Raw genomic sequence first — 26,193 nt, 5'->3', positions numbered from 1 at the left:
CAAGGGTTTTCCCCCAAACGGCTACTACCTTTTCACGTAAATAACTTTAAAAAGAGAGAGAGAGAGAGAGAGAGAGAGAGAGAGAGAGAGAGAGAGAGAGAGAGAGAGAGAGAGAATGCAAGGCAGGGAATGCAATATTTATTGTCGGCCGGGTTCCTTCCGATCAGCGGGAGAGGAATTCTTGGGGGGGTCTGTTACAAATCAGGATTTCCTTTTTCCAAAAGCTGAAGGCGCTCCGACGATGCCACCTGCCCCAAAGGACCCGCCTTTGCAGGGCATCTGTGCAGGCCCACCCGGTGCAAATTCTCCCTCAGCCTTGCAATAGATGGCCGACCCACCTTGCAGGGCTGTTGGGAGGATATAAGGGAGAGAAAGCAGCAAAGAGATATATAGGCAGGGAGCGAGGGGAGAGCAGCGCGAGAAAAGCTGCTGGAGTCTCTCCCCCCGCCCCCGAAAAGGGTTCGGGAGCTGCGCTGGTAGAGCAGAGCCCCCTCCGGATCTTTTTTTCCCGGCGGAACCTTCCTCCGCGGAGCGCGCGTTGCCGGGCGGAGCCGTTTGGGGGACGGACGCGCGGAGGGGACGCCGGAGAAGCATGGCGGACCTCGCTGCGCTCCCGTCTCCACGGCAGCGGCTGGACACGTGTTTGGAGCTTCTGGGCGCCGCCGCGGGTCGCCCCCAGCAGTTCCTCAGGTAGAGATGCGCCGAAAGGCGGGTTCGGGCGGGTGGATCGGCCCCTTCCGAAGTGTTGCACTACAACAGTGTTTCCCAAACTTGACAATTTTAAGGCATGTGGACTTCAACTCCCAGAATTCCACAGCCAGCGTTGCTGGCTGTGGAATTCTGGGAGTTGAAGTCCTCATGCCTTAAAATTGTCAAGTTTGGGAAACACTGCACTACAACAAAGTCGTTGGCGCTGTTTGAAATTGTTCTGCCAGCAGCACGATCTGACTGCTGGCCCAGCGACGGATCCTATTGCAAATCAGGGCTGTTTCCAAAGACGGCAGAGGAGGAGAGGTCCCAGGGCTTAGGGAGCGAAGGAACTGGATGAGGCTGTCGGCAGGCCCAGAGGAAGAGAGAGAGGGGTTATGTGCTCCTGGCCACTTTCCTTTGTGACCAGAGGCAAGCTCGCCTGACCAATAACCAGCCAAGACACAGTGAAGGCCTTTTGTTTCGTTTATTGCAATAAGCGGGGAGAGAAGCTATCAAAGCTTGGTTCTCTCCAAAGTTTTAACCCAAAATATCTCCTTCTTTTATTCATCCCTGTCACTGGCCGCTACATCCCTTCTCTTTCCCCATTGGCTGGGCTACTATGAGGTTACACTCTTTCTGACCGCCTATACACATTTCCTGATAACATATTAAATCATATTCGCATATATAATAAGAATAAGAAAAAATAGACATTTAAGTGGTTATTTTAAACTCAATAGATATTTATGTCCCCATTTTAAACAATAAGTTCTTTTCCTGCTTTTCAATTCAGTGTGCCTTTCCTCTTATCTTATTCAGCTTATCTTCCTATTCCCCAATTCAACCTGTCTTTCCTGGCTAGCCATTTCCCTATATTTATTTATATATATAGTCATTCATTCATTCATTTATTGGAAGATTTATCATATTGATGCATATTTATCAGAGGCTTTTGGAGGAGTTAGTGGTGGTGGCATGCTCCAGGAGCAAAAAGAAGCAAGGCCTCTTTAAGGAAAAGGTGGAACAGTCAGGATCAGAAAAAGGAAATGAGGCGAGATTGTCATGCAGAAATATAAGCTAATTTGAGGGCTAATCCATATAGAGCTCCACTTCCATCTGTCCTGTTTGCCATCATTCACTCCCTAGAGACTAAAATGGATGATCTGAAACTTGAGCTGGTCATGAACAAGGAGTGTATATCGGAGGTGATGACCCTTTGAGAGCTGTATGCAATGAAATTTCATTTTGATGTATGCCGATTGGTGTACATTCAAAGTGACAATAAAGTTGTTATTATTACTATTACTACTACTACTATTATTATTATTATTATTATTAATTCCCATGGCTCCCAGCCTCCCTGCAAAGCAGGCAGGAAGTCTCTTGGAGGACAGTGGCGTTGGCTTGGGAATGGCCGGGTCTGTGTGAGAAGAGCCTTCTCTGGCCAAACACCCGAGTCCCCTCTTTGCTGTAGCCGAGCCCTTTGGCTGCCAGGTAGAAATCCGTCAGGTGCAGCCCAGAGGGTGCCCAGTTGGGGAAGGAGGGGTGCTTTTTCCCGGGGATTCCAGGGAAGGTTGTTGGTCTCAATCCCAAAACCCCTGCTGGTTTTGTATCCCGGGAACCTGGTTTGCAATAAAATAATAGTAATATGGTGATTTATTAAGCTTGTTTGCTGTCCAATTCTTGGTGTCTGAATGGCTCACAGCAAATACATTGCAGTACAATCAAGAAAACATTCAATAGTAATAATAATGGTTTATGCTAGCAAACTCTCAGTGGCTCTGAGCAGCTTACAACAAAGAAATCACAATAAAATCGATAAAATGTCATCATAGTGGTGACTTATTAAACTTGTATGTCACCACTCTCAACTACTTTGGGTGGCTTGCAACAAACTACAATAAAATCAATAAAACAAATGATAATGGTTTATTAAACTTGTTTGCTGTCCAGTTTTCAGTGACTCTGGGACTCACAGCAATCAAAGAAATTACAACAAAATTCATAAAACATGATGATGATTTATTAAACTTGTATGCCACCTGATTCTCAAAGACTTTAGGTGGCTCACAACTAAGAAACTACCATAAAACATCAATAAAGCATCTAAATAAAACATCTAAACCAATAGAACATCTAAAAAATAAAGATAAAAGTTAACCTGTGTCATGAAATGAGGATATGGAGGTCAACCAGGTTTAAAGAAGGGATGACTCTCATTTGGCGAGTAGCCTGTAACCTCTTTGCTTTCCAGTGTCCAGGATGGCCTTGCTGCTGACTTCGTCGCCTTGACCAAAGCGCTGTACGATTTCCACCACACCCGCCGAGGAGAAGCCGTGGCTGGAAGCCCTTTAGAAGAGCTGGTGGTGGAGAACTTCGATGAGGAACAGATCTGGCAACAACTGGAGCTCCAGAACCATGCCGTCCTGGGGTCCTTGAAGAAAGCGGTTGCTAGAAACGTGGAGGATGAGGGAAAGGGGGTGCTTTCCCTTCTCCCAGACATGGAGGAGGAGGCAGAAGATGGCGAGGAGGAGATGGATTTGGAGGACCAGGCAGAAAAGGAATCCAGCTGCAGCAGTGGTCACAGCGAAGAAGAAGAGGAGGAGGAGCTTGACCAAAAGAGAAGCAATTTAGAAGCCTCCAAAACTGGTTTTTTCAGCGATGAGGATTCTGAGCTGGACTTTGATATCGATAAGTTAGAGCAGCAAATCCAAAAGTCAAAGAACGTTAGGAAAAAGATGGGGACAGACTCCCTGGTGGACGACAGATTTTTCAAACTCTCCGAGATGGAGGCCGCATTGGAGGCAGAGGAGAAAGAAGGAAACAGAGGTAGTGACAGCGAAGGAATAGATTATTTCGAAGAGATTCTCTCTGAAGATGAGGAGGAGGAGGAGGAATTTGGAACAATGAAGAAGAAGGTAAGCGCTTGAAAGAAAATACCGTATTTCTATAAGGTAGATTTAGTTTCTTCTTTAAAATGACATTATTTTGAGGCCCTCGGAAAGAAGTGGATTTCAAAATCATTCTCCAGATCAACTTAGAATAGCTGACTGGGGAATCCTGGGAATTGAAATCCACAAAGCATTGCTGCAGACAGAATATTTATCAAATTGTGCATTTTTTAAAAAAAGTTCTGCTTTGTTTACATGCATGCTTTGAAACAAAAGGGACTCTTCCTGGAAAATCCCAAGACAAAACTCTACAGACAGATTCCACGTATTTTGAGAACACTTCTTTTAGTCATTCTCATTCCAGTGTGTTAAATATTCACTGACCATCAAGTTCTGTTTTCTTCTCTCTCAGGCGATTAAAAGTGCTCGCGATCTTAAATATCAAGATTACTTTGATCCTGTGGATGAGAGCAACGGTCCCCTGGATGAAGAGGACCGAAATAGCCAGAGTGGAGAAGGCGGAGAAGAGGAAGAAGAGGAAGAGGAAGAAAGCAGTGCCGAGAGTACTCCCGAGTATGTGGCTGATATCTAAAGGCGCAATTCTACTATTTTACTCAGGGGTGATGAAATCTTAATACATCTATAGGGCAAATTTTGTAGATACTTCAGTAACAAATATATTCAGTAAGAGCCAGTTGGTGTGGTGGCTCAGGTGCTGATCTAGAAATCAGAAGACTTGAGTTCTAGTCCCGCCTTAGGCATGAAAACCAACTGGGTGACTCTGGGCCAATCACCAGGAAACGGTGAATTCTAATCCCGCCTTAGGCATGAAAGCCAGTTGGGTGTCTGAACCAATCACTAAGGGACGGTGAGTTCTAGTCCCACCTTAGGCATAAAAGCCAGCTAGGTGATTTTGAGGCAATCACTGTGTCTCACCCCAACGCACCTCATAGGATTGTTGTTAAAATAGGAGGAAGGAAAGAGTATTAGGTATGTTCACTGCCTTGAGTTATTAATAAAGGTGGGATGAAGAAGGTAGTAAATAAAAATACGTGCCTAATGAATCTTAATTTTTATTTTTTTACCCTGTGGTTGAATAGGAGAGCCGAGGTCTTGGGTGAAACGAGACAGATCGAATGTGGAAAAAGCAAAGACCTCTCAAAAAGAGTGACCTTCTCCTTGCCCTTTGACAGCGACGTGGAAGAGGAAGCTGACCCACTCCAGGGAAAATCTAACAAGCTCCCTGAAATGAAATCGTCCTTTGAGAAAAGACAGGAAAAGGTGAACTTGCGTATCGGCAGGAGGCCTAAATCCATGCAACTGTTATCTGAAAGCATCTTTGTAAATACAAAATCTTCAGGCTGGAAAAAAAAAACAAACTGAAGAAGAAACAAAAAACAGTCGTGCCTTTTGAGAATTAAGGCGGCTCATTTTCTCCTTACAGATGAGCGAGAAAATAAAATCCCTCGAAGAGGAGCTGCTGAAGGAGAAGCCGTGGCAGCTGAAAGGCGAAATTGCGGGACAGAGGAGGCCGGAGAACAGCCTCCTGCAGGAGATGCTGCTGTTTGACCATGCCGTCCGAATGGGTAACCCTTGAACTGAGCACAAAAACTCCGGGGGAGAGAGCTCTTTCGCATTTAATATATTGCTCTATTTGATTTTTATCCCGTCTTTATTATTTATAGCAATAACTCAAGGTGGTGAACGTTTCCAATATACCTTCCTCCTCTTATTTTCCTCACAGCAACAGCCCTGTGAGGTGGGTTGGGCTGAAAGAGGGTGGCTGACCCAAAGTCACTCGGTTGGTTTTCATGCCTAAAGAAGGACTAGAACTCACCGTTTCCTGGTGATGGGCCCAAAGTCACCCAACTGGTTTTCATGCCTCAGGTGGGGCTACAACTCCCAATCTTGCAGTTTCTAGGCCGGCACCTGAACCTAACTGGCTCTTACAGCTAGGAATGCTGGTTTGTACATGGCCAAGATGATTCCATCTGGTTATTTTCAGAAAGGATACTGTTTTAAATCTCACTGGGGTTTTTGTGTATGTGTGTGTGTGCGTTTGTGTGTTCTCAGCTCCTATGGTCACAGAAGAAACAACTCTTGAGCTGGAAGAGATTATCAAGAGAAGGATAAAAGATCAAGTGAGTAAAAATGATTAATTTTTTTCTTGCTGTTGGGAGACCATTTGGCTGCCATAGCTAAAAACCAAAAGTTTTCTGGATTGTGGATATCCTTCCTTGAAAGTGGTGGAAAATACAATTCCCCTATCTTTTGAGAATCTTTAAGATTCTGTTGCTATGGATTTTTTTTCCTAAGAAAGTAATCTGGTGCTTCAGAGTTAAAAGATTGCCAAGTTCTCATTATTCTGGTGTGGCTGTTTTTGTTTTTTGTTTTTTTTACATTATGCAGATTTATTTTCTTAACTCCTGCAATTTTGTCAGCTAATTTTGTGGCTTACTACAGAGAAGGAATTGCATAAAGGTAAAACTACCTGCGGCAAGCATTGCTCTGGAGTTTTTTTTCTAAAAACACAAGAAACCCCCGACACATCATTTTAACATTTTGTGTTCTAGGCTTGGGACGATGTTATCCGTAAAGAAAAACCGAAAGAAGATCCCTTTGAGTATAAGAAGCGATTGACTCTGGATCAGGAGAAAAGCAAATTGAGTCTTGCTGAAATTTACGAGCAGGAATATTTGAAACTGAACCAGGTGTGTTACTGTTGATTAGTGAAATTTACTATGCACCTCTGCAGAAGTAGTTCGGTTATTTCTACTTGAAGACCCAGGAATTGTGGTCATGTGAATAAGTGAGGAAAAAAGAATTGCAAGTTAATTTCTAATTCTGAAGTGGACCACTGATTTGCTTTTGTTTTCTTAGTGCTTGAATTATTATGTATTATGGATTGGACAAGGTTTATAATATGATGGTTAGAAATTATGTTTGGGCTTTCAAGAAAAAAATAGTACCCAGATATCCTACCTTTTTGAGAAACACTTCCAAAAGTACTCAGGTGTAACCTGGGTTGATACAGAATTAAAAGACCCTGTTTTATGCCCATGTGTTTAATTTCTTGACGTTCAGCAGTAAAATACTGCAAATCATTTGATAAAAGAAACCAAATCTTATATTTTATATCAGATTAAAAATTAAGATAATTAAGATACCTCATATTTTGCCTTTTTTAAAAAAAAAAATTGGGAATTGCTCTTCTTAATCCCACCTTGTGTTAATGCAGAAAAAAACTGAAGAGGAAGAAAAATCCGAGCATGTTGAAATACAGAAAATGATGGACTCTCTCTTTGTCAAACTGGATGCCCTGTCCAACTTCCACTTCATGCCGAAACCGGTAAGTACGGTGTCCCTGCAGACCTGGGAGCAAGTATTTTGTGAATAAAAGCTCAAAGTTTTGAGTAGAAGGGTTGAGAACACTGTCTCTTCTCCTTGGGAAACTTTTAAAGTCCGTATCAGTGTTTCTCAACCTTTGGAGACATTAAGATGGGGGGGATTTCAACTCCCAGAATTCCCCAGCCAGCTACATGTTTTTATGTCTCTCTAGGATGATAAATAAGTACAGGTGAAATGCAGCTTTTAGGCATTTTAGGACCCAATTCCACTTTTTTTTCCTTTGCTATTGTTGAATGAGGTTGACCGGTATGCATCGTCTCTTTTTCGGTTTTCCTGCTAGCCTGTTCCGGAAGTTAAAGTCGTCTCCAACCTCCCAGCGATAACCATGGAAGAGGTTGCCCCGGTGCATATTAGTGATGCTGCCCTTCTGGCACCTGAAGAAATCAAGGTGTGACATTTCTCTTGAATTGTCCTGCTCTCTATGACTAGCTGATCCTGTCCTTGGGAATCTGGTTCCATTCCAGGTTGGAGAGAAGTCAGAGTGGGCTCATGCAGTTGATTTGACCCACATGCCCATCGCTGCTTCTCTTAACGCCGGTGTCTCCTTGGCCTAAAGTAAAATGACATCTCAAGGCCTGGCGATAATTCCAGCTAGCTCCTCCAAAAGACAAAGCAAAATTTCCTGGGCTGTGGACGTGTTAGTGGTGGCGCACCTGGGTTGGGTGTCATGGAGATTTCTCTGTTTCCTGCTAAGATTCGTGGGATCAAAATTGTGTTGTTCTTGTTTTTGCCAAAATGCTTAACTCGCTCGGGTTTTAGAAGAAGAACAAAGGGGGCGATGTGAAAACGGACGCAGAGAAGACCCCCGCGGATAAAAAACGGGATCATCGGAAAAAGAAGCTGATGAAACGCATGAAGCTGAAGGAGAGGGAGAGGAGGCAGAAGCTCCTGGAGAAGAAATCGGAAGCCAGCGCCAAGCTCAGCAAAAAAGCCTCCGAGGCCCAGCTGAAAAAGTTGACCAAGGAAAGGGGCACCTCGTTGCTTAAGGTATGCTGAGCGACGTGGGGCCAAAGACCCCCAAACGCCAAAGCTTGTTCGGTCCGATGCCTTGACTGTGAGAGCAGCTTCCCTTTTTATAATATTTGTTGGCCAGGGGATGGTATGGGAAAAAAAGATGGTCCGAAGTCCCCGATTTTCATGGCTCTTCCAAACCACAGCAGAGGGGAAGGGGGTATCCAGATCTTGTGGTAGTTAAGTCGAGGGCTACAATTCGGAAAAGATAATGGTACAGTTTTTGGCTTGAGCCAACTCCCCCTTTATTTAGGGGTTCAGCAAATACGAAGGAGCTGTTTCCAGAATCTTGATGCATTTGAGTAGAACCAGCTTCCTTTCTACCCCCCCCCCCACACGCACACACAGACACTTTCATCCTTTGTCCTCATTAACATGTGTGAAGCATGAATGTGTGCTGTTGTTAATTGCGAAGTTGTGTCCGACCCATCGCAACCCCATGGACAACGTTCCTCCAGGATGTGGAGGATGTACGGATCTGGCCAAGTTCTTGCGGTGGGGGTGGGGGAAGCTTTGGGCTGCTGGAAAGATTGTGCCACTTAACACAACAGCTGCCATTACTATTTTGTCACAGTCAGAACACAAACGGGCTTTTTCTCCCAGAAGCTTCGTGTGTGGCTTGAACCGCCTGTTTTTATTTTTATCTTTTTATTTTAAAGGTTGTGTGTGTTTCTACTTGGTGTGCGTTTCAGTTACGCCGAATAAAATGCTTCTCCTTTGCAGGATGACGGCCGAGAGAAAGCTTTGAAGTCTTCCAAGGCTTTCTTTTCTCAGCTACAAGATCAAGTGAAAATGCAAATTCGGGAGACAAAGAAAAGCCAGAAGAGACCAAAGAAGCAGGAACTCTCTGCCCAGAAGCTAAAGCTGTGATACATTATGCATGCTTTGTTTTGTATAAATTAGAGTAAGGGTTGGGTTATTATCTTTTCTTAATTTAAAACTGTGCTTTCAATTAAACTCTGTTGATAAGCATATATGTGTCCCTTTTCCTCTTGAAGTCATTGCTGTATGCAGGGGTGTCGATCCAGCACAGTCACATATAAAACTGCCGCCTTGCCTTTTTTGGACCGCAGCCTGCAGTCACCTCTGGCTACTTGTGAGTCCAAGCGTTTTTTGCCAAAGGAAGAAAGGAGTTAGGGATGATGAAGTCCTGGACACGACCCTGTTGATTCTCAGCAATAACACAGAAGTGATTCATTTTTATTTTTATTTATTTCTCAGTCTTGCCTTTGGTCCCCCTCCCCAGTCAGCCAATTGCAACTCCGTGAATTTGTCCAACAGCAGCCTGGTGCTTTTTCCTGCCTTCTGTTATGTGTCACTTGTAAAAATGCCAGGTGACCAGTATTGACTGGAGACATATTTTGAAGTGAATCTTTGAAGTGATTCGGGTGTTTTTTTTTATATGCTGAACAGAATTAATATTAAATTTGTGCATAAATTCTGTGTCAGTTCAGGGGTTCCAATGGAAGGCTTAAGATCTTCATCTATCTTCCGTTCCACATGTCTGATTGCATTTGTTTGGAAGCTGTAAAATGCAGTTTTGGAATATTTGTTCCTTAGCCAAGAAGAAGAAGAAAATGGTGCAGGGTTCTGTGTTGGGCAAAGGATTGGACTAGACCTCCAAGGTCCCTTCCAACTCTCTTATCCTCTATTCTGTAAAAGGTTTATTGTTTTTTCAAGAGCTTGACTTCCTCCAAGGAAAATGGGTAGCTACTATATTTCCTAGCACAGCCTGGTGGATATTAAAAACTATCTTTAATTGTAAGAAGAGGCCTTTCATACTTGTCTGGTTAAAGCAGCTCCATTTTGTCATCTTAACAGCATTAAAAGCAAGCAATATAGCTCAGGAATCTTGATTACTATTCAAGGTGCTAATTCAGTTTGGAAAATTACCTTTCAGGCTTACCATTTTCTACAATTATCCCTTTTGCATTGAAAAGTTTTACGCCCTTAATGCCTCCTAGCAGAGTGGGGGAAGACAGTCTATCAAAAGATGTCATTTAGTTTTGTATGAATAAATGGAAAATAAAAACTTTTTTAATTAAAAAAAAAGATGTCATTTAGCACATGAAATGAATACTGTTGGTTTAGTAAGGCATTAAATACATTTTTTTTCCTTCTCTGATTGCTTAATTGTATGTTATATCCATTTTGGGCTTTGGGGGGGAAATCTGTCAAAGGCAATTAAAGACACCCTGAATCTGGATTTGAATTTATTTCCAATTTTTGGCTAAAAGCAAACAGCAGCATTTGTAGCTTAATAGGGAGGAAACGTAAGGCTGTTCTGTCTTTAAAAATGAAAAAGCTGGTCTAATTGATGGGGAGAGTAAGATTGTGTCAGCTAATGGAAGAAGCAGGAAAAAAAATCAGGGAAGTGGTGGGATTTTTCTTGCACAGAAAAGGTTTCTGTGCTGCCAACGGAGCCATCCAAGGCTCTCCAAAGGGCTGTGTAGAAACATCTGCATTTCTTCCAAAATCTTGCTTCCAGACCTGGCAGCTAAGATGCTTCTGGGGAAACCAGCAAAGAATTTGAAGTCAAAATTGCCTCCAGATTCTGTCCTAAATGCAAAAAAAGGGTGTTGGGCAAAGTGAGGAGATAAAGGGGTTGTTGGTGGTGGGGGGAATCCTTTCAGGAAGAGGAGAGCAAAGGGACAAGACTTTGTCTGCCCAGTCACTAGGAGTTAAACCTGGCTTGGGGACATCGTTCCTTTTTCAAAGGTATGAGAGCTCAAAGGGCTTCTTCAGGCAGTTAACCTTGGGAACTCACTGCCACAGGATATGGCAACCATCTGGTTTAGGAACCACAGCAATGTTTTTCAAACTTGGTCACTTTTAAGGTGAGTGGAGTTCAACTCCCAGCCTTCCTCCATCATCATCATTGTACAAGTTGTTCATCCACCTAAAGGCATGCTGGCTAGGGCTGTTGGGAGTTAAAGTCCGCCCAGCTAAAAAACTTGCCAATTTGAAACACCCCGAACTAGAGAGCTTGCAGGTAGAGATTGCAAAACAAGCATGTAAAGATTGTGTAGTTTATGCCACCAAGGGTAAAAACGGGTTGCATTTCATGCATGGAAGAAAAAAGAGCTACTTTTACTGAAATTGGAAGGGTTGGACTCTTAAATATGAAAAAAAACAAGCTCAAAATTTGCAGCTTGTAATTTCTAGCTGCTGATCGACCGCTCCAGCATCGATCCTGCATGCCTGAATCTGGGATGGATTGCAACAGCCTGGCAGCCGGATGGAACGTTGTGCCGGCAAAAAAGGCTTCCCCGCACGCGGGAACTTCTTTGCGCCGCGCATGCGCAGCCGGTGAGCCACGGCAATTTTTGAATGAGTTTAAGGCAAGGCGGGCCTGGGTCTCGTTTTAATCGCACCGGGGCGGGGGGGCGTTTCTTCCCTCTCCCCTGCGTTGCTACCCTGCGCCGTGTTTTCACCCGGGACGCCTTTTCCACCACCACCATTTTTATTTTTATTTTTATTTTGCAAAATGCAATAGGGATTCCAGGATGAAGCAGGTACAGTACTGCGATGGAAAATCCGTTTTCAATACCTAGTGTAAAACGAAAGGTTGGGAAATGTCACGAATTGCTGAGATCCGAGCAGTGAAAGTAGCTTAGATGGTAGCAGCCCTTCAGCTGCTGAGACCATGTCTCTAGGATATTTTGTGCGTAAACAGAATTGCCATTCTTAATTGCAGAATTTGAATGCAGTCGGCAGGCTCTGGGAAAACTTTCTGCTTCTGTTAGCAACTTATATTGGGGGTTAGGGAAGACAAAGCACAACGGTGTGGCTTTTAAAAGTGGCTGTCATGTAAAAAGGGGGAAGACAAAGAGAAATAGAAATATAAATAGAAGAATATGTGTGTACATGTTTGTACATAAATGTGGGAGATAAAGGAAAAGATAGATAAATATGTAAATATGATAGATAAGAGATGATAGACAATAGACAGATGGATAGATAAATGATTGATAGGTAGGTAGATAGATTAGATAGATAGATGATAGATAGATAGATAGATAGATAGATATTGTTGTTGTTAGTTGCGAAGTCATGTCCGACCCATTGCGACCTCATGTACAATGTTCCTCCAGGCCTTCCTGTCCTCTACCATCTTCTGGAGTCCATTTAAGCTCACACCTACTGCTTCAGTGACTCCATCCAGCCACCTTATTCTCTGTCGTCCCGATAGATAGATAGATAGATAGATAGATAGATAGATAGATAGATAGATAGATTAGATAGATTAGATAGATTAGATAGATAGATGTGTAGGAATGGAATATATCTAACCTCTGTCCAGAATCTTTGAGAGTTGGGAGGCATTCAGGTTTATTATGATTGTTATTATATAGGTAATCTATAATTAGATTCACAAAGAAGAGTGAAATAATTATTTGTGATATCTGCAGTCACTAAATCCTAGAATGCAAAATCTCTCCCAGTGTTGTAACTCTGAATTATAACAGAATGCTGAAGTCTTTTCTTGTTTAATCAATAAACCTGGATAGTTTCTCCATGAAATTGAACTTGAAAACGGATCTAGAAGAAACCAAGTTTTAACACACCACCTCTCCACTAAAACTTTTATCCAGACCCTATCACCACTTCAGTGACATATGAAGGGTCCTATGAAAGTCAATTCATGAAATTCTTTGGCCCTTTTTGAAATGCTAGCTCTGTTTTTCACAAAGGGAGAATGCAATCGTGATGCATTGTTATTTCTTTCTGCAAAACTTTAACATGGCTTCTTTTCTTTTTCCTCTTCAGACAAGACAGAAGAGAATGTACAGCAAAAGGGAACCAAGGGAATTTATGTTGTCGTGAAACAAGGCTGTAGAAAGATAGCCCCTCTGTTTTCACCATGCTTTAGGGTCCTGCAATGGCAGAAGACGAGTCTCCGGACAAGAAGAGACCTAGGAGAAACCTGTCCCTCTGCAAGAGCAATAAAAAAACTGCAAGAAGAAATTGCAAAGAGGGGCTGTCTTCAGCCCCAGACTCTTCTTCCATTATTTCTCTTTTTAACAATGCTCCCCCCACCAGAATTGCCTGCCCCGTGTGTGGCCAGACAATACCAAGATACAGAATCAACCAGCATATTGACGAAGGATGCAAAAATAATCAGAATGAGGACAATGTGAATGGCTTAGCATCGGCTAAAGCTGGGCCTGTGGGTTCGAGTCCATATTTTGCAACTAAGCTCTCAACTCCAGAGAAAAAATTCAGCCTTTCAGGAGGAGACAATCTGGAGACAAAAAGAGGGTCAGGAGAAGAGACGAGTCCTTATTTCAAGAAAGTTTCAAGAAAACTAGCGCTGCTTGATGATCAGCCTAGAGTTGGTTCCATTAAAAATATCTCCCTGGGAACCTTGTCGACCAGATTGTCCAGGAAGTGTCATGGTGGCAGCAGGGAAGGGTTGACTCCAGATGAGCAACCTTGTCCAACTCAAGCTGGCGTCACAGAGCAGAAACCCATCCAGACACCTGTTCCTTGGGGCGAAGGCTCCCTGAAGGAGAACCAATTGTCCCCACCAAGGTTTCAGAGCTGTCATGGAGCTCTGGAAGGTGTGAACGAGGATTGTGGTATCTCCAGATTGGGGCAAGAAGATGGCCCCAGATCTCTCTCTGATGGTCTGGATGATTCTGCTCTGGTATCACGGTCATTCGGTTGCAGAGAACTGTCAAGAAAAAGCCATCAGCAAGTCAGTAAGCCCCCGAAGAATCCAGATGTGCACCAGTTGGGAATGTCTTCAGTAGCTGAGGAGGAAGGGCTGACAGCAACTTTTCCTAAAGAAGAGCCATCCAAGCTGGAATTCCAGAGTTTCCCCTCTAACGAGCCAGCTCCAACAACAGAAGAAGGCTGTCACCGTGAGATGCAAATGTTCTCCAATCCCGCAGGAGATGTGACGGAAGGGCCTTCTAGGGAAGAGGAGGCAGGGGCCAGAACTGAACTGGAAGATGAAGCATGTTTGGCAGCTTTAGAAAAAGCGAGTTTTCCAAATTCAAGTGAGAACGTTGAGCCTGGGCTGGATTCAGCTGGGCAACCCTATTATCTTCGAAATTTTCTCATGATCCTGGAGGCTGTGCTGGAGAACGAAGACGACCGGAGACTCTTCAACGAGGAAGATTTGGAGGTCACTGTTCGATTCTACAAACTTTCAGGTAGCTTTAATTTGTAATGGCTTAATGACCAGGTGATTTGCTTAACGACTGTGCTGACAGGCTTCACAACCATAATAAAAATGGTTATAAAATCAAATTGGGTTATGTGGTGACTTGATTTATGACCAGAATGATTTATGACCAAAATTCTGGGTCCAATTGTGGTCAGGTGTATTTAGGAGTCTGCATTTAGCCGCTAAGCCATTGCGCTCGACTAGTTAGTCTCACTTGTTCTCATTAAATTGCTTCACACCTCAGAAATGCTAGCTCAGCTGAACTTCCTGAGCGAGATTCTCTTGCAAAAGGTCCAGTCGTTTCTGAAGAACTTCCACGCAACGCCACTTTTTCAGACAACTGAAAATATTTTCTTCTCTCTCACATTACAATTCAATTGCAGCCAGTGGACAGAAACTCTACGTTCGGCTTTTCCAGCGTAAACTGGCCTGGATAAAGACGAATAAAATAGAATATGCAGAGATCAGCTCGGATCTTTCACCGGTCATCCAAGAGCTTGTTGAAGCAGGATTCCTGCAGTCTGGTAGGTCCACTAATACGTTTGGGGGTCCACTAATTTAGAGACTTTCCTGTTGGCCCGAGAGAGTTAAGAATTGCATTTGGCCTTTGAGCGGTCAGTTTAAGGCTGCAGCGTGAAAATCAGGCTATGTGTCCGTGAAGGACAGAAAGGTGATGCCATAAATCAGGGGTCTCCAACCTGGGCAGCTTGAAGACTTGTGGACTCCAACTCCTAGAATTCCCGAATGCTGGCTGATCTAAAGACACCCTGATCTAAATAATCTGTTTACAGGTGGTCCTCAACAACCATGAGTTTAGTGACCAAGTTGCAAGGGCACTGAAAGAAAGACTTATGACTCACATTTACGACCTTCTCAGCATCCCCACCATCACGAGTAAAATGCGGGCGCTCGGCAACCGCAAGTATTTGTGCCAGTTGCAGTGTCCCGGGATCACGTGATGCCCATTTGCAACCTTCCCAGCTGGCTTCTGACAAACCAGGTCAATGGGGGGGGAAGCTGGATTCACTTAATGACATGATTTGCTTAACAACTGTGGCGCAAGTAAAATCAAATTCATCACCATCTTGCAACAGAAATTCTCTTAATTATGGTCGTACGTTGAGGACTTTCTGTGGGACATTTAGGGCAGGGGTCTGGGAGCTGAAGTCCACAAGTCTTAAAGTTGTCAAGGTTGCAGACCCCTGATTTAGGGAGTTCTTGGCTGTTTTCCATAGCAAAAAGTCTGCAATTGGGCTAATTCCCCCCCCCCTCCAAACCCTGGTCAGTTTATTATTTTTTTCCCCTTGGCTGCACCCGCAGAGGCCGAACTGCAAAGCCTGTCGGAGGTCCTCGACTTGCTTTCCGCCCCAGAATTGAAGACTTTAGCGAAAGAATTTCACTTGAAAAACCCAACTTCTCCCAAGCAGCAGCTTCTGGAAGAGTTCCTCCGGTTGGCAAGACAGCGCTCCATCTTTGGCCCGCGCCAGGCTGTTATTGGCGGCGTCATTGTAAAGAGGTGAAATGTTCAGTTGAGTGTCGGCAGAGTTGCACGGTTGCCATTTCTGCAGCTGGTCTGAGAATGCGATGAGCGATAGCAACAATTGCATCAACCTATGAGGGAAATTCCAATTGTGGTTGTTATGTTGAGGTCTTACGAGAAGATTAGTGTAGACACCTAGAACTGCACCAATTTTATGATGAAAATTCCAGTCCCAATAGCGGTCGTAGGCCGAGGACTGTCAGAAGAATTGCACAAGTGCTTAAAATATCAGCAACATATTGTCTGGGTTTCAATGCCTAGTTTACTAATACATATTAAGTTCCTTTCTCCTTTTTCTAGCCAATTATAAAAAATATCCCATGTTCTAAAATAAACTGACTCTTCTTTCTCTTTCATTATCAATGTCAATCTATCCATTTCTGCACACTCTAAGATTTTTTTAATTAACACTTCCTCCGCTGGTAGATCTTCATTTTTCCAATATTGAGCAAATACAATTCTTGCTGGAGTTAATATATGTAAAATTAAGAGAGAATGCAATTATTGATACCTACAACCGCATCAGTGTAGAACAGAAATTATGGTCCTGATTGTGATTGTAAGTCAAGGATTGTCTATAGAGTTGCATGGTTTCCTTTTCTGCAGCTGGGTTGAGAGAATTCTAGCACCGATTCCTTCTCCTTTCTGCTTTCCAGGGCTAAGGTTCTTGCGGGGAAATGCATCAAGGTTTGTAGAGGCCCCCGGACCGTTTTTTCTCACGTGCTGCTGCTTTTCTCCCTGACGGATCCCATGGAGGATGAAGAAGCGGGAAGTGGCGGCCAAAGACAACTTTCTACGGTGCTGATGGTCAACATGGGCTGGACCGTCTTCCCCACTTACACAGTCAACAGGAAAACGCCAATATTTCAAGATCGGGATGATTTCCTTAGGTAGGAAAGAAATTATTATTACTATTATTGTTGTTATTAATAATAATAGTAATAGACTTGGAAGAGACCTTGGGGGGGTCTTCTAGTCCAACCCCCTGCTCAGGCAGGAAGCCCTAGACCAGTGATGGCAAACCTTTTAGAGACCGAGTGCCCAAACTGCAACCCAAAACCCACTTTTTTATTGTTGGGTGCCGAGTGGGCGTGGCTGCGGTGGTAACGGTAGACTGGGTGGGACTAAAAAGTTCAATCAATCAATGCCAACTTTGTGAGATCTTTTTTTTCCGTGAGAAGTTGAAATTGATTGAACTTTTTTTTTTTTTTTTGCACATGGCGGCGGAGGCCTAAAGTGAAAAGGTTTTATAAAACCCAGCTGAAGGCCTAGCACTGGGGTGACGGCGCGCATGCCCACAGAGAGGGCCCTAAGTGCCGCCTCTGGCACCCGTGCCATAGGTTCGCCACCACGGCCCTAGACCATTTCAGACAAATGGCTGTTCAGTCTCTTCTTATAAACCTCCAGTGATGGAGCACCCACAACTTCTGAAGGCAAGCTCTTCCACTGATTAATTGTTCTCCCTGTCAGGAAATTTCTCCTTAGTTCTAGTGCTTGGTTGCTTCTCTCCTTGATTAGTTTCCATCCGTGGCTTCTTGTCCTGCCTTCTGGCACTTTGGCCCTGAAGGAATTAATCTGGGCTTGTCTATGGAGACTCTCAGTCATCCAGGTCATGGCTGTCCCAAAGGTGCTGTTTTTTTCCCCAAAGGCAACTGGACTTTCTTGGTTTTTCCTTAAAGATGTTTTGCTCCTCATTCAGGAAGCTTCTTCAGTTCTGACTGGTTTCTAGGTCTTAATCCAGGTTCTAGGTTACTCTTGTTTCTTCCTTACATGGATTTTCTGTTTTCCATTAGGAAGCTCTGGCCGATATATTTTATCCTCTTCTTTTTGAATACGCAACCACCCTCTAAGAAAATGACTTTTGTTACCTGAAAGACATGATGCACAAACACTGTCTTCTCCCCCCCCCACCACCCACATACTCACACCGTATCCTGACTACAAACAATCCTCACAACTCTTTTCAAAGCACACGAGGTAGCTTTTGTTTTAAGGCACTCCTAATATTGAATGTTTTTTTTTAATTTTGAGTTTGTTGTTGGTTGTGCCTGCTTCCGATTATGTGCCAGGGAGACATTTTTAAGTGATCCTTGATTACTGACTGACCTCTTTAGCGATCAAAATTATGGTGTTGAAAAAGTTTCTTATAATCAGCCCTTGTACTTACAACTGTCACAGTGTCCCTGCAGTGACTTGATCAAAATTGGAGCTTTTGGCAACTGTTGCACATTTATGACAGTCCAGGGACCACATATTCACCACTTGCAAGCTTCACAACTGGTTTACAACCAGCAAAGTCATTGGGGAAGCCAGCAGGAAGTCGTAAATTGCAGTCCTGTGATGTTGCCCTTAAGCCATGTGATTCACTTAATGTCTGTGGTGGAAGTGAGGTTGTTAACTGAGGTCGTTAAGCAAGGACTAACTCTCCCCATAGCATTACTTGTGATAGGATAAGGCGGGGAAGCAATCATCTTCACAAGTTGCAATAACCAGTTTTAATTTCTCAATAGGTACGCTGCCGCTGCGCACACCTCCAACGATATTTGTGTGGCGATGACCGGCGGGAACTGGGAAGAGGCGCGATGCCTGTACGAGGCTGCAAAAGCATCTTGGCAGGAGCTGAAAGGACACCCTTCCCTCAAGTGTGTTGATGGACGGGTGGAAAGACACACCCCCCCCCCCGCAATGATGCCTGGGAATGGACGGGAGGGAAAAGATGCTGCCTAAGGAACAATCAGATAGGACGTAGCCCGAGCTGCATAACGGGCAGAGAAAGAAGCCCGAGCTGCATAACGGGCAGAGAAAGAAACTCCCTAACTTCTTAGGCTGTAAGGAGGAGGTTTGTACTATCAGATTTGCAAGACTGATGTCAGCCTTTTCACGAGCAAAGTGGTGGCCCGGTGGTGAAGATGCTCGCCTCCCACTCAGAAGGTTGAGAGTTCAATCCTAGGTAGCGGGCAGTTGTTTTTCTCTCAGGGAGCAAAGAAAAAATATCTGCTGTGAACTCTGTGGAGGCGTCAGGAAGGGCATCCAGCCAGTAAACGCTCAGCTCCATTGAGTTGCCCCGACTCTACCCTGAATTAAGGGACTACAGGGCCATAAAAAGGGAGGTTTTTATGTCAGCCTTTTCACCTAGAAAGACAGGAAACGCAACCAGATGAGCTAATTCTACTTTATTGTAAGGCCACCTTGACCGAGTCTTGCAAGTCTGATAGGTTAGATAGGGGAGATGTAGGAAAGAAGGAAATTTTGATTTAATCTCAGAGAGAGAGAAAGAGAGAGGGTAAACTATAAATGTACTTAAAACTGCTGATAAGATAGAAATCCACGTTCCCCCTTTTTCAGTCTGGCAAAGAAGACTGACCTCTGTGTTTTCTCATGCAGCCATCACCAAGCCCTCCCAGAATTCCTGCGGCGTTTCACCGTGGGGTGGCTGTATACACGGATCCTCTCTCACGGGGTAGAGATCTTGCAGAGGCTTCACATGTACCAGGTAATAGATCTCTTCAAAAGATCTGCACCTTCTTGTTATCCTGGGGGCTTCATGAAGATCAGCTGAGGGGTGGGGGTCTCCTGTCCAAGGAGTTGACTATCTTTGAAGCTCTAAATCAGTGGTTCTCAACCTATGGGTCGGGACCCCATTTGGGGTCGAATGACCATTTCACGGGGGTCGCCAAACAACGCAGTCTGACATTTTTTTCCCCTTTTAGCTGTGCTACTCCCTTTTATTCTATTGGCTTTTTTTTATATATGAGCCGAGGTGGTGCAGCAGTTAGAGTGCAGTACTGCAGGCCACTTTAGCTGACTGTGTTCAGCAGGTCAGCGGTTCAAATCTCACCGGCTCAAGGTTGACTCAGCCTTCCATCCTTCCGGGGTAGGTAAAATGAGGACCCAGATTGTTGGGGGCAATGTAAATATATATATACATTGCTTACTGGTGTACACCGCTTAGAGAGTGCTTGCACTTAAAGCAGTATATAAGTCTCATAAATAATAGAATAGAATAGAATAGAATAGAATAGAATAGAATAGAATAGAATAGAATAGACTCTCTTGAATAGAGGCTAATTCTATTGGCTTTCAAAAGCCAGTAGGAATTGTCCAGACTGTCTCTGCCCTGCTGAGCCTGCCAAAAGTCCCATTCTGCTACGCTTCGGCCAGCGCAGGGGGCGGCACCACACATGCGCGGCGCTCCCGGGCAGGGAAAGTCCTCGACTTACAACAGGTTGGGTAGTTCTCGACTTACGACCGGTTGGGGGGTCACAGCATTAAAAAGGTTGAGAACCACTGCTCTAAATAGAAACAATCCTTGGCTCCATTTATTGAGAAAGGTATCATTTTATTACCATTGCAGTAATGCAAAGCCAGAAAGTGAAAAACCACAGGCCAAAATCCCTCAGTTCAATTTTTCCCTCCCTTTGCTGCCTCCCATCGCTCAGCCCTGGCAACCAGTCAGGTTGGAGTGAAATGTTTTTGTAATGGTCAGTCCAAGCACAGTTTGTTACGCAGCTGGAATGCTGGGTGACCTTGAAGCAGCAGTCAGAGGAGATACAGCATTTGCTTTCATTTCCCCCCAAGCCTTGCCCCTTACCTGCCCCCTGTGACCACACAGCAGCAAAGCACAAGCAAGCAGAAGGTGACAGCTGACACTTGGTTTCCTGACCCAGCCCATAGTGAACCATTGGCTCTCGCTTAATGAGTGCGGCGTTCACTTTATGATCACGGCATCGTTTTACGTCAACGTTCACTTAACAACCACTGTAAAAAAGGTCATAAAGTCAGCATGGTTACGCAGTTGATTCGTTTTACGACTATCACAACTTAAGGCTGTGACTGTGCAGGCTCCATTACTACCTGTAGTGCAAATCTTTTCTTCCTTTGAGTTTGTTTTTTCCCCCAACAGCATAGAAAGCGTTTTGATAACTTCTCTCCACCTGGAGGTACAGAGATATCTCATATTTGTGCACCTCCTCCGCATCTTCTGCAGGCTATTAATGTTGGTCTATTTGTAAGCTTGCTCTTTCACTGCTGCTATTTTTAATGCTTGACGTTTCCACGTCTTCGTGAGCCACTCTCCTGCTTTCTGCACAATGGCCTTGCAGGAGAGCTTTGCACTTCTAATCTCTGCACAAGCACAAGGTGTCGCGCGGCCACATCCATTGCTGAGTCAGGGTGCTGGCCATGTTGGGGTTTTGGTGGCCGGCTGGGGTTGTCCTTCTGCAATCTTCTCATGAGCTGCTCTATCCCCGGGCTAGGAGGCAGTGAAGCAGCTGCAAGAACTTCTGGATCAGGAAGACTATTGTGTGGACAGCCGAGGACAGTGGTGGGAGCGTCTAGCTCTGAACTTACACCAGCACTTGAAAGACACTGAGAAGGTAGCATATCTGGTGTGGGCTTCATGGTTATGATCTCCTGGAAGATCAGGTTGGGTTCTCCAACATTGTTCTTGCCGACGGCATTCTCGTAGAAGACCTCCTCCTTCTGCATAGGATTCTTTCTGTCTGGTTGTTGAGGAAATGACCCATGTATCTTGGTTATATTTTGTTCATCGTCTCTCTGCGATGGCTGGTTGGCTGCTAGGCGGTTGCATCCATCCGGAAAGGCCTCTTGGATCCCTTCCTTCGTCCGGGCCACCAGCTTGGTCTTTCCCAGCGAGTCCAGAGGCTGAAAGACACCCCAGCCTGCCAGAAGGTCAAGCGTCTTCTTTGCGAACTGCCTCTCCTTTCTGTGGATGATGTTACTCATGTAAGTACAAGTGGTCCTTACGCCACAACTGACCCTGGAATTACAGTCATTGTGAGCAGACCTGATTAAGTGAATCAGTTTTACCCCATAGAGAGTTTTTGTCAGAAACTGAAAGTAGATGCTGGAAACCAACAACAAAGGGTCAAAAATCGTGATCATGGGACTTTGTAAACGGCTGTAAAAGTTACTTGGGTGTCAAGCACCCAAAATTACACGTGACTGCTGGGCGGCCCTCATAACTTTGAAATCTGGTTGCATTTTGGGGGTGGTCTGTTGTAACTTTGGTCACTAAGCAACCAGCCATAAGTTGAGGACTAGCTGCTGTGTTCCCTGCCTGGGGAAATTTCGGAGAAATGGGGGTGTTTTGTAGGCTCCAGTTTAGAAGATCTTGATAAATGGTGCAGGTCCAGAGAAGAACTACCACGATAGTAAAAGGACTGGAGACCACATTCTGCAAAGAATTGCCCAGATGTTTGTCAATAAGCTTCACACTGGGACCACTGCCTAATCCACTCTTTCCCTTCCAGAGTTATTCTGGTTGAGGAAACATCTGGAGAACTTGGATTGGGAGAAGGCATCCTTGAGGTTGCTTTGTCCCTTAACCAGGATTCTTCATTGACTCAGGTTACCATCAAAGGAAAACTCTGCCCACAGACCAGGATGGGCAAATCCATGTTTATCCTGGACAGCCAAATGGAAGGATCTGAATCCTTGACGGTGGTCTGCTCCGTTGAGGAACTGGCCTTAGCCCACTACAAGCAGCAGGGCTTTGAACAAGGTAAAGTTCTTCCAGCTCTCCAGTTGCTTTTCTTTTTCCATTTTGCTTCGCTTGGTTGCACCACAGGGAGAATAAGGAAGGGTTGCTGCTGGTTCCTGCTTGCAAGAAGCCCACAAGGGCAAAAATAAAAAAAATGACACTTCTGATTAATTTCTCCAAGCACTAATTTGGTGTAGCAGTGAAAGGACGGGCTAGGAGTTTTAGTTCTCCCTTTGTGAAAGGGCCTGTGAGAATGACCTTGGGAGTAGGAGGAATAACAGATTGGAAGGGACTTTGCAGGTTTTCTGGCCCAACTCTCTGCTCGTGCAGGAAACTCTATACCAGGGGTCCTCAAGCTTGGCAACTGGCTGAGGAATTCTGGGAGTTGAAGTCCACAAGTCTTAAAGTTGCCAAGGTTGAGGACCCCTGCTCCATACAATCCTGGACAAATGATCATTCAATCGCTTCCTAAAAACCTCCAGAGCTGCAGACTTGATAAAGCTGACAAGTTTTAAGTCAAGGCGGAACCCAGTGTTGGGACGATGATAAATGGGGCTGAATTGTTTTGGGTTGGCACGTAAAAACATTCCAAAATGTTCCTTGTGACTTCCACTGGGCTGTTCCTCAGGGATTCATGGCGAAGGGTCCACCTTTACCACCCTTTACGGGCTCCTGATGTGGGATATCCTTTTCATGGATGGCGTCCCTGATGTCTTTAGGAACTCCTACCAGGTAAGCTTTGTGCTCAGAGTGGGTGAAGAGATGGAAGAAAATGTTTGTAGCTCAGGGTTGAACAGTGGGGTCCCTGGTGCTCTCTGAGCTTGGGAGCTTTCTTGCAGACATTTCAGTACCCAACTAGATAATATCTTCAGTGCCGGAAGGGAGTGGGGCGGGAGGAAGAGGAAGAGGACTGTGGGGAACCTTGCTGCTCTCTGAGCTTAGTTGTTTTCTTGCAGATGTTTCATGACCCAAGTAGGTAGCCCCATCAGTGTCGAAGGAGTGGGGTTGGCTCTCCTTCCAGCACTGATGTTACCTAGATGATAATGAAATATCTGCAAGAAAACAGCCAAGGTCAAGCCAAGGAACCCTCAGTTCAATCCTGAGCTACAAATTCTCTCTTCTATCAGAAAATTCTTGTAATATTATTATTATTATTATTATCAATCATCGCACAGTCAGCCAGATGTTCAGACTGGATTTGGCATTTTGTCTACCTATCGAGTCCTTACCCAGGACCTGGGATAGGCAGAAGTAGATGTTTGATGGTATTACAGGTATCGTCGCAGGATGGAAGCAGTTCCTAATAAGGCCGCCTTTTGCAATTGACTAATAGCAAATTTGTCAATGCCAATGGTGTTCAAGTGGTGCTCCAGTTGTTTTGGGATTGCGCCCAAGGAGCCTATGACTATTGGTACTACCCTTGCTTGCTTTTGCCACAGTCTTTCTATTTCTATTTGTAGGTCTTTGTATTTTGTTATCTTCTCCAGTTCTTTCTCTTCTATTCTGCTGTCTCCAGGCACTGCCACGTCCACTATCCAGACTTTTTTGTCTTTCTTATCGACAATTGTTAAGTCTGGGGTGTTATGTTGCAGGTGCTTGTCTGTTTGAATTCTGAAGTCCCAGAGCAGTTTAATTTTATCATTTTCTATGACTTTCTCTATTTTATGATCCCACCAGTTTTTGCTTACAGGCAAATGATATTTTTTGCAGATCTTCCAATGCACCATTGTTGCTACTTTGTCATGCCGCTGCTTGTAATCAGTCTGTGCAATCTTCTTGCAACAGCTTACCAAGTGGTCCACTGTTTCTTCAGCTTCTTTGCATAGGCGGCACTTACTGTCTGTTGCTGTCATTATTATTATTATTATTATTATTATTATTATTATTAACAACAACAATAAAGTTAGAAGGGACCTTGGAGGTCATCTAGTCCAACCCCCTGCTCAGGCAGGAAAGCCTATACCATTTCAGACAAATGGCTGTCCAGTCTCTTCTTAAAAACCTCCTGTGTTGGAGCATTCACCGCTTCTGGAGGCAGGTTGTTCCACTGGTTAATTGTTCTCACTGTCAGGAAGTTTCTCCTTAGTTCCAGGTTGCTTCTCTCCTGGGTTAGTTTCCACACGTTGCTTCTTGTCCTGTCCTTAGGTGCTTTGGATATTAGCTTGACTCCCTCTTCTTTGGGGCAGCCCGAGATATTGGAACACGGCTATCATGTCCCCCCTCATCCTTCTCTTCGTTAAACTAGACATATCCAATTCCAGCAGCCGTTCCTTATATGTTTTAGCCTCCAGTCCCCCAATCATCTTTGTTGCTCTTCTCTGTACTCTTTCTAGAGTCTCAACATCTTTTTTACATCGTGGTAACCAAAACTGGATGCCGTATTCCAAGTGTGGCCTTACCAAGGGATTGTAAATCATTGTATATCTTTTATGCGTGGGAGTTTTAAATGAAATTATCCCCTCTCCATCCCAAGGCTTTCCCACTGGACCTGTACACAAGCAGCTTTTACAAGAATCGCCAGGCGGCTATTGAGGCAAGGTTGCAGTCGCTGCACGATGCTTCGGCTGAGACCCTCCAGAAGTGGGTGGGCGAAGTGTGGGGTGCCCAGGAGGGCAAAGCCTCTACGCTGATCAGCTGGGACCGCTTCTCTTCCCTCCAGCAAGCCCAGGTGAGTGGGGAAGAGCCCCTCTGTAGAGCCATGGTTTTGCAGACACACACAGTGCCAGGTTCCCTCCGGGCGTCTCCAGAGATGGTTTCCAGGTTCTGGAAACGGAGCCTTGCTGCAAAAAGGGTTGGCTGGGGAATTCTGGGAATTGAAGTCCACCCATCTTAAAGCTACTGAGGTTGAGAAACACTGAGGTGAGACTGTAAGCAGACCTTTGCATTCCGTCAAGGAAAATACAGGAAACCTGCACATTAAAATAAGGAGAAGCTTTATTACTAAATAGTCTTTAAGTGTCCTGAAGGGGCTTCTTCTCTTGGAAGCTTCTCAGCTACCCTTCAGAGCCAGGAGGAGGAGAAGGAGCCAATGGCCTGTAAATGTACTTTTGCAAAACCGATGGAGCAGATTGCCTCGCTTTTCAAGCTGAGCCTAGAAACAGAACGAGACTCCCACATTTTGCTTTGCTAGAAGTGATGGTCTTCCTGAGGTTTAAACCCCCCCCCCCCGTTTTGCAGAGCCTGGTCTGCTGCTTAGGAGGCCCCTTCCTGAGTGGAGTTTGCCGGCGACTCTCCCGAGATCTGCGCCATTGCAGGGGGGGGCTCCCTGATCTTGTGGTCTGGAGAATGGAAGAGCGGCAATTTAAGGTACCTTCCCAGATGCCCCCTGCACCCGCCTCAAGAGAGGGGTCCCCTCGAGAAACGTCCCTTGTCAGGAGCCAGAGGGGGGGAGAGGTCCCCCCCGGAAAGACCACGGCTCGAGATTGATCTTGTACTCACAAATCACAAGCTACCCATGGTCCTTGACTTACGCCCAAGACACTTTGTGATGGTTCAGAGTCACAACAGACCTCTCCAGGGGTATTTACGACTTGGTTCCAAAGTCATAATGGCTGCACCCGCCTCTCCTGCGACTGCATTTGGGGGGCTTAGCAACTGCCCACTTTTACGGCTGTTTGCAGCATCCCGCCCACATTTTGCGATAGTTTTTTCTTTTCTATTTCTGGGGAGGGTGGGAACGACTTTCCTCAAGAGAAGGTGTTGCTTTGCTCATTCGAATTGTGGAATGATGATTTGCACACTTGTCTTTTGCCTCTCCCCCCCCCCCTCTTCGGACGCTCCAGCTGGTGGAGGTCAAGGGGCCCGGCGACCGCCTTTCGCACAAGCAGACGGTGTGGCTGGACGAGCTGCAGAAGTTGGGTGCCTCGGTCGAAGTTTGTCACGTGGTGGCCGTCGGGTCTAAAAGTCAGCGCCTGACCTGAGGGGTGTGTGTATGTCTGGGATCGAGTGCAATAAAATAAAATCTTTTGATGCAGCC

At 44.9% G+C, this 26,193-nt stretch overlaps 2 protein-coding genes across 2 annotated transcripts; both read left to right on the top strand.

Annotated features, from left to right (window-relative positions):
- Positions 1-531: 531 nt before the first annotated feature.
- MPHOSPH10 (M-phase phosphoprotein 10) lies at positions 532-8,978 on the top strand. Its single transcript, XM_039340128.1, has 11 exons — positions 532-690; positions 2,945-3,608; positions 3,994-4,154; positions 4,682-4,862; positions 5,026-5,167; positions 5,655-5,722; positions 6,155-6,292; positions 6,820-6,930; positions 7,270-7,377; positions 7,749-7,976; positions 8,724-8,978. The coding sequence occupies exons 1-11, from the start codon at positions 593-595 to the stop codon at positions 8,868-8,870; spliced, it is 2,046 nt and encodes a 681-aa protein (XP_039196062.1). The 5' UTR covers positions 532-592; the 3' UTR covers positions 8,871-8,978.
- Positions 8,979-11,301: 2,323 nt separating this feature from the next.
- Positions 11,302-26,193, top strand: FAN1 (FANCD2 and FANCI associated nuclease 1). The gene is made up of 14 exons (XM_039340127.1): positions 11,302-11,515; positions 12,771-14,161; positions 14,559-14,699; positions 15,496-15,691; positions 16,372-16,605; positions 18,226-18,357; positions 19,100-19,208; positions 20,971-21,090; positions 21,296-21,460; positions 22,085-22,238; positions 22,846-22,949; positions 24,691-24,885; positions 25,395-25,523; positions 26,000-26,193. The coding sequence occupies exons 2-14, from the start codon at positions 12,883-12,885 to the stop codon at positions 26,135-26,137; spliced, it is 3,096 nt and encodes a 1,031-aa protein (XP_039196061.1). The 5' UTR covers positions 11,302-11,515; positions 12,771-12,882; the 3' UTR covers positions 26,138-26,193.

The sequence above is a fragment of the Crotalus tigris genome, unplaced genomic scaffold, assembly GCF_016545835.1.
Source record: "Crotalus tigris isolate CLP2741 ecotype Arizona unplaced genomic scaffold, ASM1654583v1 scf7180000017741.1442986301:2390832, whole genome shotgun sequence".
Lineage (NCBI taxonomy): Eukaryota > Metazoa > Chordata > Lepidosauria > Squamata > Viperidae > Crotalus > Crotalus tigris.
This window is presented reverse-complemented; position numbering and strand designations above follow the sequence as displayed.